General features: G+C 41.1%; 3 protein-coding genes across 9 annotated transcripts in view; all 3 read right to left on the bottom strand.

Annotated features, from left to right (window-relative positions):
* Positions 1 to 12,255, bottom strand: part of hoxc10a (homeobox C10a) — a 54,363-nt gene that overhangs the window by 12,298 nt on the left and 29,810 nt on the right. For 2 of the 5 annotated variants that reach the window (XM_056424090.1, XM_056424091.1), the window contains one exon: positions 1,815 to 1,856. The exons of 2 other annotated variants lie outside the window; for them this stretch is intronic. The gene's annotated coding sequence lies outside the window, so the exon portion shown is untranslated. Of the gene's footprint in view, positions 1 to 1,370; positions 1,536 to 1,814; positions 1,857 to 12,255 lie in introns of those variants that run through there. One more of the 5 variants, XM_056424089.1, reaches the window with a different exon arrangement.
* On the bottom strand, positions 5,545 to 8,352 carry hoxc5a (homeobox C5a). Its single transcript, XM_056424103.1, has 2 exons — positions 7,875 to 8,352; positions 5,545 to 6,695 (listed from the first exon to the last, which is right to left on the bottom strand). Exons 1-2 carry the CDS (start codon positions 8,350 to 8,352, stop codon positions 6,487 to 6,489), a joined length of 687 nt encoding a protein of 228 aa, XP_056280078.1. The 3' UTR covers positions 5,545 to 6,486.
* Positions 9,318 to 11,859, bottom strand: LOC130200116 (homeobox protein Hox-C6a). Of its 3 annotated transcripts, XM_056424102.1 has the most exons (3): positions 11,254 to 11,859; positions 10,855 to 11,054; positions 9,318 to 10,407 (listed from the first exon to the last, which is right to left on the bottom strand). In XM_056424102.1, exons 2-3 carry the CDS (start codon positions 10,979 to 10,981, stop codon positions 10,097 to 10,099), a joined length of 438 nt encoding a protein of 145 aa, XP_056280077.1. In that variant the 5' UTR covers positions 10,982 to 11,054; positions 11,254 to 11,859; the 3' UTR covers positions 9,318 to 10,096. The 3 variants fall into 3 exon arrangements, with proteins under 3 accessions (XP_056280077.1, XP_056280074.1, XP_056280076.1); XM_056424099.1 differs by lacking the exon at positions 11,254 to 11,859 and having other exon boundaries at positions 10,855 to 11,251; XM_056424101.1 differs by lacking the exon at positions 11,254 to 11,859 and having other exon boundaries at positions 9,318 to 10,404; positions 10,855 to 11,251.

Below are 12,255 nucleotides of genomic sequence, written 5' to 3'. Positions count from 1 at the left end.
CAACTAATGTGTTTTAGGCGAGCCAGTGCAGAGGGGCTCTCTCAGCCAAACCCACATGCATGCGGGTTATCATGTCTGATTTGTCAAAACGAATTTTCAGGATGGAATCGAGTAGAAATACTGCACAAAGCGACAGGCTGTTTATCACAAACACAAATCAATGCTCTGCTCCTAAAGAAAATTTGACTTGAAAATATTTTCTCCAATAAATTGAAATTTGCGTATAGAAATACGCCTTTGCGCGCGCGCACACACACACACACACAAACACCAACGCGTCGTGTGCAAAGGACAAGAGAGTCTCTCTTCTTTACATTCAACCTCCGCCTTTGAGGTAGCTCCTATATGAATATTCAGTCACAAACACGGCGGATACAAAGGGACGGCGTGACAGCACGGATGAAAAATAAGTTTCTATTGTTCCCAACCATTTCTTCGTCTTTCTATTACCATACTGACCGCTCTGTAACCTTTCTTCCTGACACTCTGGAGGCTAATGAGAAAAGCCTCGGATGAAAAATGAAATATCAGGCATGTGACCTGTTTCGGGGGTTATTAAAAACAGCAAACATGCTCGGATTGTGAATCGATGGAATTGATTACAGTGGAAATGCACGAGGGACTTCAAATACTGTCAAAAAACATTTCAATCTACATATTTCCCCGCCTGCACTGTGTGTATCAATTTCAAATATTTTTTAATTCATTCTTTTTATTGGAGAACAATTGGCATCCCGAGCAAACACACAGTGGACTAAAGAAAGAATAGTCACAAAACAATCTAACTCACGTTCATTTGGCTTTGTATGCTCATCTAAATACAAGCAGTGTGTCGGGAGCTGCACGCACACCGCATACTCCCCTCTCGCCCCATGCGCTCTGGCGCACGCATTTTAATATTAGTTAGACAGCCTGACCTGAGTTTCACCCCTCGCGTTTGACTGCTTCCAATAGTTCACTGCCAAGGATTATTGATGGAGGGACAGCAATGAATTATTTCCCCCACAAATGGCTTTCAGATCGTGCACCTAGTTCAATAACTAGTTATAATGTAGAAATACAAAAAAAATGAGACCCTCGGGCGAACTAATTTGATGTTTCATTTGTTCATTTGAGAAATTGTTCCTGCAAAATAACAAGCGTGTTCACACATGTACATATGTAAACAAAATAAATCTCCGCGAAACTATGTGGAGGGTGTGGTTGTGCATGTTTTTAATTTGGTGGCCCAGCAGCACCTGACCTGGATGCAGACAGTGCAGTAATATTCCGCTCCCTGAAGGAAATGGTTACGATGCGCTTTTAATCAAACCCTTAACCTAATAGCCTTTTCACGTTTACTCTCCCAGGTGTAATAACGTTAAGCCGGATCGTAGTTAAAATAAAAAGTTTTAATGAAGTGCAGACAGACTGGAGACTAGTTGGATATGAATACCCTCAGCAATAGCCAGGGGAGCAGAGGTGGTTTCAGATACTAGATGCCCCACATAAACCATTGGTTGGTGGTGCGTTGGACTGCGTTGGGTCGAGTCCACCTGTGCGACAAGAGAGCAACTAAGTCGGCCCAAGTTTGCTGGAGGACAGACATACGTGTAGGGTATGTTGTTGAAATAATTAGTGTTTGGAATTGAAAAATAAAAATGGAAGTAGCAACAGTGTGATTGCTTTACCGCAGAACACCAGTTCGTTAAGAGGCATCAGTCCGGTGATGTCAGTGGAGCTGTTTGCCTCCAGCCAAATAACAAGCTGCACGAAGTGTCACATCTCTTGATTAAAGCCAGGTGGAAGAGTGTGGGGCGATGGATAACACTTACTGATAAATCCACGGTCCCACTCATTTTGACCCGATGAACTGTCTGGAGAAGAAAGAGACAACGAAAATTAGATCCAGAAGTCTTTTTTTGTTGTTGCAATTGGAGGATTTATTTTTTTGCATCTAAACTGAGAAATTTTAATTATTGACGAAGAAGCTAACATTCAACACATTGTTTACTTCATATTTACGTTGTAATAACATGTATTAGATCACCTCAATTACCAAGTCTTATTATCAGGCGTCTAAATGAGCATTATGTGTAACATATTCCGTTTTTGCTCCATTTAAAATGGCACAATATCATATAAATATACAAATACACACTTTTTTTTAAAGAGCGATGACATACAGACATATATCAAAGCCCCATGTTTTATTTCAGCCAAAACATTTTACATATATGTTTCCTCCAGTAAATATGTGTGTTCAAACAGAGAAAAGACCCGTTTTTTTATATTGAGTTATTATTTAATCTGTCTGATACTTCAGTTTGCCCCTCTGCGTCTGATCTCCTCGGCATATTCTAATTGAAGGCAGACTGCCCCCGAAAAGCGTGGACACGTGTGGGCTCCTGTAGACCCGAGGCCGAGGACAGACATTTAGGACGGGTCATTTTCAGACAGAAAAACTAAATTAGCAAGCATCATGATATTTCCTTGGGAAAATGTTCTATGAATAGAAATCCCTGGACATTAGCGCGGCTGAATTATGGCGAACAACCTGTGAAGGAATCACGACGTTGTCTTCACATTGTAAATACATTCGGGCTGAGCTCGAAGACGACGTAATGGGACTTTATGGTTCTTATTTGGGCTCAGACAAAGGGAAGTCTGTCCTCATCCGGAAATGACCTCGGTGGTTTGAATGATGACAGTGTCAGCTCCACAGGTCAAAGAAAGGAATACAACAGCAGAACATGGCGGAGAAAACGGATGTTTAGACGGTTCCACTGTAACCGAGTGATATAAGAATAGTTTTAGCTGGAATGACTTTGATATGAAAAACATACGTGATTCAAACTTCCTCTTAAAATACAATGAATGAAAAGCCCTGAGAATAAAATTATTTCGATTATATTAAGGGCCCTGCATCTTCTATGTTTTTACGCATATCAAAATAGTTTTTAATGTATTGGAGATTCGTGTTTCTTCTTTTCGTAAAGGAGAACAACATTAAACTTTGGATTCCTTTTCAATTTTGTCTGAGAGTTTAGGTTGATAATTTTCTCCCTCTGATAACAGTAAACATGACAAAACTACTCAAAAACAACACGAGATCAAATAAAATCCTCGAATATAAAGAGCACCAATCCATGTCCTTACGTGGACACATTGCCCCCACAGTGTATCACCCACACAGGAGCGTGTTACACAGTGCCCCCTATTGGAAGTGTATAATTGATCATCCACTTGAAAACCAAAAAATGGAAAAGGTGATCCATGGAGGTTGAAAACAAAACAGCCAACCCTTATCAATACATGGCAGTGCACATATCCTATGATATCTGAACGGGATTCCTGAAAACTCTTATTCTGAAAGATAGATTCATCCATTTATTTAATATCTAATTACATTCGCCTCTGATGCAGCATCATGCAGATCCCTGCTGCACCTTGCACTGTCAGCTGAGCTGCACTCACCCCAAAATAGACTTCATATCAAAATGAGCCCTTTTAATTCCACACATTGATTAGGAAAGAGCAGTATTTCTAGACTGAGCTGCTTTCTAAGACATATGGGCAATTAAATAATGTGCCCCATAGAGCAACAGAAAATTGTCAAGCTCATAAGATCACATCACCTCATCAGTCTCCAAACTGATCAAGTCAGTAAAATGTTGCCCCTGCAGTGAGGACAAGTCTGTAAGGGAACGAGGGTGAACAACAAACATTCGTCTAACAAAGGTGCGTTTTGGTCAAACATGCAACAGCTCCAGTTCCAGATCACAGCCGCACTGTTTTTCACAGGCTTTGAGTTTGGACACGCCATAATTACACTGCAAAGTGCCTTTGAATCAAACCTGTCTGTTGGCCCAGACGTGACCCTAAAACAACAGGAGCTCACGAGGACAAACACTAAACTCATGTCAAGGTGACACAGTGAGATGAAGCATTTTAATAAAGAGGTTCTGTATTTTATAGCTTTTATGGTCCAGTAATTCAAACTAAAAGACAACATTTTAGCATCACACAGAACACAAGTTACATTATAATTTCAGTTTCACAATATACACCCTGAATCAAACTATGAGTCTTTGCTAAGAATTAAACAAAACAAAAAATACATACAGGTAAAAGAGGAGTGAGAGTGAGAGGGAAGCTAACGCCACAGAGGTTCTGGCTGATTCTTTTTCAAATATTTTTTCTGATCCTTTTACTGGCAATTAAAACTGTTGAATCAACAGTTTGATCCACTGTCTATCACATGTGGTGAGAAGCATTATGTTATATATTTATATATATATTATTTTATTTGATCTCGTCAGATTAAAAGATGGTTTACAAATACAAAGAATATATTCTGCGAAAAAACAATCACTGCATGACATTCAAATAACCAAACGCGGTATAATCCCGTTTCGGTATTAAATATGACTAAATATGCGTCACCAAATCCCCTCACATTATTTTCTAAAAACACATTTCCTCGATAACTAAAAACGCATAATTCTGTAATTATAAAACGCATATTAACCATCAATTAATATCGTTAATTTTGTATGTTAGATAAATTCAACATCCACGCATTCAAAGTCACGCTAATATAACACAGACACAATCTATTTCCCCCGGTTAAGAATCGTTCCAGGCACAGGCCTGCACAGACAAAGTTAAAAGCAACTTACTGCAGCAGCTCTCAGTCGTCCGCACACCGACTACACAGTCCGGAGAAAGGTACTGCAACCTCACTCCACAAAGCCCTTTCTTCCTCAGATAAGGGGAAACCAGCAGCTGCGATTCCGGACAGTTAAGATTATATATGATGTGTATATATCGAAGGTTTGTCAGCTCTTCCAGGCCATAAAACCCACTTAAATGACACCACGTGCTTCCTGCGCACCATTCACAGGCCCTGCTTGGGGCAATTGGCATGTGTAACCTTGTAAACTTTAAAATACCCTAAAAGAAAGACATTCAAACAGGGATTCAATACATTGTCCACGTATATGTTAGGCCTAACAGAGCGCAGAGAAAGTGGACGCTGTGCTTTCCGGTTCTCATAACCGTCAAGGAAGCTATTAGTTTGAGAGGTGAGTTGATTTTTATTTTATTTTGTAGATAAATTAGCTCATAACCTTGGGACAGCTGTATCATATACTACAACTTCTACAAAAGCTGCTGCTGGATCCAAACACCCATCAACGGGCATTATTGTAACGTTCTCTATCAGGTCGTATTGTTTTAACTACAGTGCAGTGATACCGGGATTAAGGAGCAGGGCGATATCATAAAGTTACCATATGGCCTCGACGCTAATGGCGCGTCAGTCTGCGGCCACAGGAAACCACCGTTTTGCATCCATGTTGTGTTGAGGACGAGTGTTATCACAGGCTCGTGCGCGCCTTCCTTCCCTGACACAACAGGAAACGGGAGTCTGCCTGTAGCAGAGTGCTGGAAACGGGGCAATAAAGTTTTATGAGGGCCTTAAACTTCATAGCGCGTTTGTCAGTCAATGACATTCTGTGGATTCCGACACATCCCGAAGAAAACGTCATCATTAGAATAAAACAAAAGAAAGACTTTCTTTTTATTAAAGTACAGTGTCTATATTAGTTTAATCAACGTAAACACTGATATGAACGAAAAACAAAAAGAGAAATGTACATCCCGAACAAAGGAACATTCATTTCTGTTAATGATGAGACTTTATTGGTTACAATCGAATATTAAGCCATCTATCAATTATTCTGGGCCTATACCTTAAGTTTACAGAAGGCGAGAGAAATGGCTTCAGTGCACATCACAATATTATCACATACAGTCGCTGAATTATACAGAACGATTTATATTCACAATGAAAGGACAGATAACAGGGAAGATGCCTTCACACTCACGGAGATATTAGCTCGTTGAACATATCACACACTCGACCACTGCAACATATTAGAGAGTAGATTTGAAAAGAAAAGAAAAGAAGTGGGGAAATCTTTTTCACTGGTGGGAAACTATCTCACTGTTGCTTACATGACAGCTCCTAAGCATGCCAGAAATATTGTTGTCTTTATTTTGATTTGTCGACGTAACATGTTTCCATCACATGCTGTGGAGACAGAGTTGGGAATGATGCAGGCTATCACCCCGCCTCCACTACTTTTACCCGAATTAAAAACACAATTAGTATCATTGTGCAGCCTTTCAGTGCACTGCGGACCTCGAGCCTGCAGGGCCAAGCTCGCCTCCACCTCTTGTCCCCTTCGTGCAGCAAAGTGAGGTTATCATCGCATGGGCTGCAAATTAATTTAGAAATGTAAACCGATTGATCAAAGTGAGTGATATTCAATATATTAGGTCCAAAACTGCAGCAAGTGACACATAATTGGTGATGAAGCACACAGCGCGGTGTCATGATGTCATTGCTCCTAGCAGTTCATCCGGAGGTCAGACGGCACTCCAGCACTGTGCAGTGTGGGGTTGAAAACGTGCTGCATGCACTCGCTCTCTGGTGCTCTTTTATTCCTTCACTTTGATCTTTGAGTCCTTCTTCCACTTCATTCGCCTGTTCTGGAACCAGATTTTGATCTGCCTCTCGTTTAGACACAGGGTGTGGGCGATCTCTACGCGCCTGCGGCGGCTCAGGTACCGGTTGAAGTGAAACTCTTTCTCCAGCTCCAGAGTCTGGTATCGGGTGTAACTGGTTCTGGACCGCTTGCCCTCCGATTCTGAAGTGGCATTAAAATCAGTTAGCTTACAGCAGCATTATAGTGGTGAATGAATATAATAGTAGAGGCTTGTAGTATTATTACATTTAAATAAAGCTTGGCCATCCATAAAAATAAGAATTACAAGCACACATCTATTAATTTAAATCCCCTTCCACCCTCGTTTGAAAGGTCACATATCTTTATACAACCCAATTCAACCTAATCTTACAGTGGATTTGTGTAATAAAAATCATGCCAGGCTGTAACTAGAGGCAATACATAGTTAGCTTAAAGGAAGAAGGGCCTCTACATTATTTCACATTAAAACATCTAAAATACACAAGTCTATTATTTAAGAAACGTGTCTCACTGTAATAAGTATAATGGATAACTAGTGTGCTGGCCTTCTTGTAAACACTGACTTTGACCTAATACCACTGCAGTGGAGTACCGTGGGAGAAAAAACAGATGTGTAAAGTTTAAAGAAGTGGGTTTAGAAAATGGTATCTGATGTTACCCAGATATGTTTCCCTATATTTACAGATGCATATGCTCATATAGCAGCGTGCTCAGCAACAGGCCTGTGCTATAGGACTTGAAGAAAAAGTGCCTATGTGTGCTCCAAGATGTTTGCAAATGGAGGAACACAAAACAGAAGGAGCTTCTTTTTTTTTGCAGCAAATGTGCTCGGCGTACATCTGCAGGCTAAATAGTCAACCAGTGGGGTTAAGGCAGAGAGATGAAGAAGCGACGCCTATTCACATTTTAGAGGTGAAAAGTTCACGATTGGGTCAGGGCATTGGTGTTTCCCAGAGTTCAATTTAAGGCTAAAGCTTCTCCCACACAGTCTGATAATGTAAAACATTAACTTCGACTATAAAGGAAGCAAGGCAAAAACTAATACTCAGAGCTGAATTTGTGATTATTATTTTATACTTTTATCACAATTTTGTTCTCTTATCCAATTATACCACCATAAATCACCCCGCAGATCACCTCTTCACCGTAACAGAGCAGCTTTACGAGCAATGGATGCCTTTGTCATACAATTTATGACCACGAGTTTTTATTATTTCCTGCGTTTGGCCTATAAAACTCAAGAGGGAAACTGGAACGGACGAAAAGAATTGTTGCAGCGTAAAGAGAGAATAAGGGAAAGCATCTTTAGTCGCACTTTAGAAAATAGGCAAACTTTACCGTGGCTCATGTGCAGTTTTGTCATCCATGGATAAATCTGTGGCTGCTGCTCACTGTCCTGAAGCTGGTTCACATTTGCGTGTCGTTTCACCGTTTGCGTGTGCTCCGCGTTTCTCTCGCTCTCCTGGCTCTTGTTGCCGCCGGATTTTGCGCTCCTCTCCGGGTCTCTTTCCGCCACTCGTGCCAGCAGCGTGCTGCTGCCGTAGTTGAGACCGCTGGCGTTCACAGAGGAGCTGCTGGAGACCATGGTTATCTGTGGTCCTGACCGGAGAGGAATATCCGTACTGCCACGCATGCTAGTTTTCATCTCCTCCCGTTCAGCAGAGGTCGTGGGGACGGGACACGTGAATATCCCGTTCACATTAACACCCTCATAGCGGCTGGACGCGCGCCCAGAAAGATCGAAACTAAACATAGTGTTAGGAGAAGTTGTCTCGCTTGTTTGCCTGAGATTGCAGCTGTCAACATAAGAGCTCATTTTTTAACAAGCAGCGATACTTTCTTTTCGAACTCGAGAGGACTGCGGGATGTTTGTTGCGGTTATTTCCTTGTTTTTGTTGATCATTGCATTTCTTTGTGGCCGCTTTTGGAAAATTCAGAGCTGTCTGCCTTAAAAAAATAATCCAGGATTTATAGGTGGAGTAGGCTTTGGTATCTTTTTTTTGAAATTCTTGATCCGACGTGCGCTGCCCAAATATGGGGTATTTGTATGGGATCACGTGCACATGTTGGCCAGTCATAAATTGGCGTTGATACTCAATGGTGATATTGATGAATAGGAGAAACGTGTCCGGTAAACTTTGAGCTGTTGGTTGTTGAGGACCAGGCAGGGATCTTTAGCGCAAAAAGGGCAGGACAGTAAGACAAGAGCGTCATCTGGTGTCTGGTATGGGGCAAGACGGTCAGAACCGGCCAGAGCTCTCTGCCCCTGACACACCGCGAGTCCACCCACAGCCCCATATAATAAAACAATAATAATCACGATAACATAATAATAATAATAATAATAATAATAATAATAATAATAATAATGATAATGATAATAATAAGGACCATTTACAGTGCTCACTTGGTTTACATATATTTACACATATGGACGTGACATTTTAACGCTCTGGAAGTTGTGTTATAGAAATGCAGCTGCAGTCATGTTATTGTTTAGCTGCATATTGGACAATAGCTCATTAACGCATGCTCTTATGAATCATGCCAAGTTGAATATTTAATATTTATGAGGCCAATATGTGTTTACAAAAAATCCCTTCATTAGAGTATTTGATAATTTCCTTTACAGCCTCCATTTAGCATAAAGGTCATGATAAAGATAAATTGCCCAACAAGTCTCCACAATCACGTACTAAGTTTGGTGCCATATTTCAATACATATTTTATGACTATCTGACTCAGAAAGTGAAATGCTCCCAAAAACACAGGACGAGGGTGATATTTTTGCAAATATTTTATTCCATGATACACAATTATGACAAAACATGAATTCGTAACTCCAAAATAGAAGTGAAGAATTACTAGTGTACAAATTTGTTTCACAATGAAAGCCTATTGTGTCAAACAATAAACAAAAAAGGGGGGGCTAAGCGCAATTATGCGGCGTCTATCAAAGCGGCTAAATGCACATAAGTCCTTTCAGGATTTACATAGTATATTGTTATTTGGATTATATACAGGCATTTCAGTTGTTTGTATGTGGACTGTGGGCCATGGCCGTGCAAGTTGCATGTTTGTGCAGGACACTTTTCGGCGGATTGAAGTATATAGGCCTATAATACTGATCAAATGAAGCCCGGTCCTCTCCTTTCTCTCCGTGGAATGTGCATAACATTGAGTTAAGTTGGACCAACACTGTATTTCGTGAGGTGATCAAAGAGTTCAGAGTGATAGATGGAGTGTGGTAGGATAAATACACAGATTTTACTGACATGAGAAATAACGTAGAAATGAATACTTCTTTTTATTTTCACAATACAAGTGTGACATTGCAATAAAACAGAATCAGCACCCCAAGTGTCACAGGGGGACAAACTGTGGCTGAAATAATCTGGATTTCTAAGGCTCAACAGTCCTGTGGTCAACATGGGATATAAGTGTGAGAGCTGCGGTAGCCATCATGCAGGGAAGTCGCTCTCAAGTCCATATATATTTTTTAGGTAGTTATGTTGAGTTTAAATGGTCATCAGGTGTTTCCTCCTTCTTCTTTTTGTGTACTATTCTTTCTTCTTGTCCTCATCCTTCTGTTCTTCAATTGCGCCATTACGTTCCTCCTCCGGAGAGGCTGCTGTCTGTTCACTTCCAGTCACCGTGGAGGTCAGGTTGCTTTCTTTCTTCCATTTCATTCGTCGGTTCTGAAACCAGATTTTGATCTGCCGCTCCGTTAAACAAAGAGCATTTGCGATTTCGATGCGTCTGCGCCTGGTCAGGTAGCGGTTAAAATGAAACTCCTTCTCCAGCTCAAGTGTTTGGTAGCGAGAGTATATTTGACGTCCTCTGCGTCTGTCTGTCCCGTAGCCCACTCCTGCTGAAATACAAAGTGAAGTCACTAATTGAATCGCTTATAAGGCGAAGTCATATTTGACATTGAAAAACAGTAATAATACTATGTGCACTAATAGAAATTGGGCATAAGTTGTACCTCGTTGTTAGAATCATGAATGTAATACAAAACCAAGAAGAAAAATAAACACATTTTAACTGAAAGACAAATCCCTCCTCAAAGGGCATGTTAGCTTTATTATCTAAAATAATAAAAGCATCATAATGTATTCTCTGTGTCTCTCGCTGTTGGTTATGGCTACTATATCTTTCCTAATATGAAAGCTGTTTGTTTGCACATGTAAAGGCCCATCTAAAAGTCGAGGGGATACAGTAATGTTTTATGGGGCCATAAAAAGTAACTTACTCTCTTGGTAAGACATATCGTAAAACTGGCCCATTTCCTTAATTTATTTGTCGTAGTAAAACTCACCGCTGTGTGAGTTCATTCGCTGCATCCACGGGTAGATCGGGATGTTGGTTTTCTGATCCTGCGCTCCTGCTCTTCCTTGATCCAAACTGTACTCTTGAGCAATGTGGCTTTGTGTACTGAGTCCCATGTTTGTTTGTCTGCAACTGGGCAGCACGTCCTTGTCTTGAAGAAACACGTTCGATCCATATTCGTACTGTGCCCTGCCAGACCCAAAAACGACATTATCTTGAGGAGAGTAGAAAGGTGCATATATCCGATTCTGGGTCACAGCAGCGCCGTACGACGAAAAATGTCTCACTGTGTCATAGGTGGTGGAGTTTAGGGGTACGTTAGGCAAAACATCTTGACCACCGGATAAATGGCACGAGAGCGACGGGTTTGCAAAATAAGAATTCATACCTTGCCTGTAACCCTCTCTCCAACTCTCCCCACTTCTTTATCGGTCTCTCTTCAATCTCCTTCTCAGTAAATCTCCTTCCCGTCTGTGTCAACCAACCACACCTTTCTCCAATGTCTTCTTTTTTTCTCTCGACTTTCTGCTCCTCTAACTGGACGTGGGCTACTTTGAGGATTCAATATTATTAATTTCCAATCTCCGGTTAAGACGCACAAACCCGAGTGTTATAGCCGAGGCTTGGCTCCGTGAGAGACAATATGACAACGTCAGCTGACCATTCTCCACCAATTGAGAGGCAGGAGTTGAGGGGAAACTGTAGCTTTTAGCTCAACGCTTGAACATTAGCGCTAAATGCCGATAAACACACCGGAGAGTTTGATTGGCGGACTATAAGATCGGCTGGATGAGACATTTTTTTACGTGAAGTTGAACAATATGTGGTGTTTGGGGAATAAGTATGATGTTAAATGTAAGCAATGTCATTCAGTACAGTGATCACAGTCAAAGCAAGGCGGGACGTTTGCACAAATACACATGAACACAACTCCAAAAGAGGGAACGCGTGCAGGAAATCAGCTATTAAATCTATTTACTGAAACAGAAAGAAAAGCTTTTATGTTATATTCAGTGCTTGTGTGAGCCTGTGTGTGTGTGGGTTGTTGGGGGGAGGGGGGGAGTTATGTGTGTGTGGTGTGTGTGTGTGATGTGTGTGTGTGTGTGTGTGTGTGTGTGTGTTTGTGTGTCTGGGTGTGTGTGTGTGTCTCCAAAACAATTATATTTTCACAACACAATGCAGCGATGGGCTACAACATGCATGCTCTCATCCCGCAGAACACAGCACCTTTGTATTACGACAAAAATTAATATAGCCACTAATTGTTTATCTCGGCCATATCGACGAGTTTCCTGCACACTGTTAATGTTTCCATTGTGTATGAATTATCTGGCATGTGAGCAATTTCAATGCTTTTGCAGTGAACTGGGGGAGGGTGTATGTAGGTGGT

Source organism: Pseudoliparis swirei, chromosome 9 (genome assembly GCF_029220125.1).
Source record: "Pseudoliparis swirei isolate HS2019 ecotype Mariana Trench chromosome 9, NWPU_hadal_v1, whole genome shotgun sequence".
In the NCBI taxonomy this organism is placed as follows: domain Eukaryota; kingdom Metazoa; phylum Chordata; class Actinopteri; order Perciformes; family Liparidae; genus Pseudoliparis; species Pseudoliparis swirei.
The sequence above is the reverse complement of the archived record's forward strand: the minus strand, read 5'-3'. Positions and strand labels throughout refer to the sequence as shown.

Excerpts from the sequence above, each read along its gene's own strand:
- LOC130200116 (XM_056424099.1), bottom strand. The coding sequence starts at position 11,251 with ATGAATTCTTATTTTGCAAACCCGTCGCTCTCGTGCCATTTATCCGGT. Across the intron at positions 10,408-10,854 it reads GCGAATGAACTCACACAGCG|CAGGAGTGGGCTACGGGACA; the intron begins GTGAGTTTTACT and ends TTTGTATTTCAG.
- hoxc5a (XM_056424103.1), bottom strand. The coding sequence starts at position 8,352 with ATGAGCTCTTATGTTGACAGCTGCAATCTCAGGCAAACAAGCGAGACA. Across the intron at positions 6,696-7,874 it reads AAAACTGCACATGAGCCACG|AATCGGAGGGCAAGCGGTCC; the intron begins GTAAAGTTTGCC and ends ATGCCACTTCAG.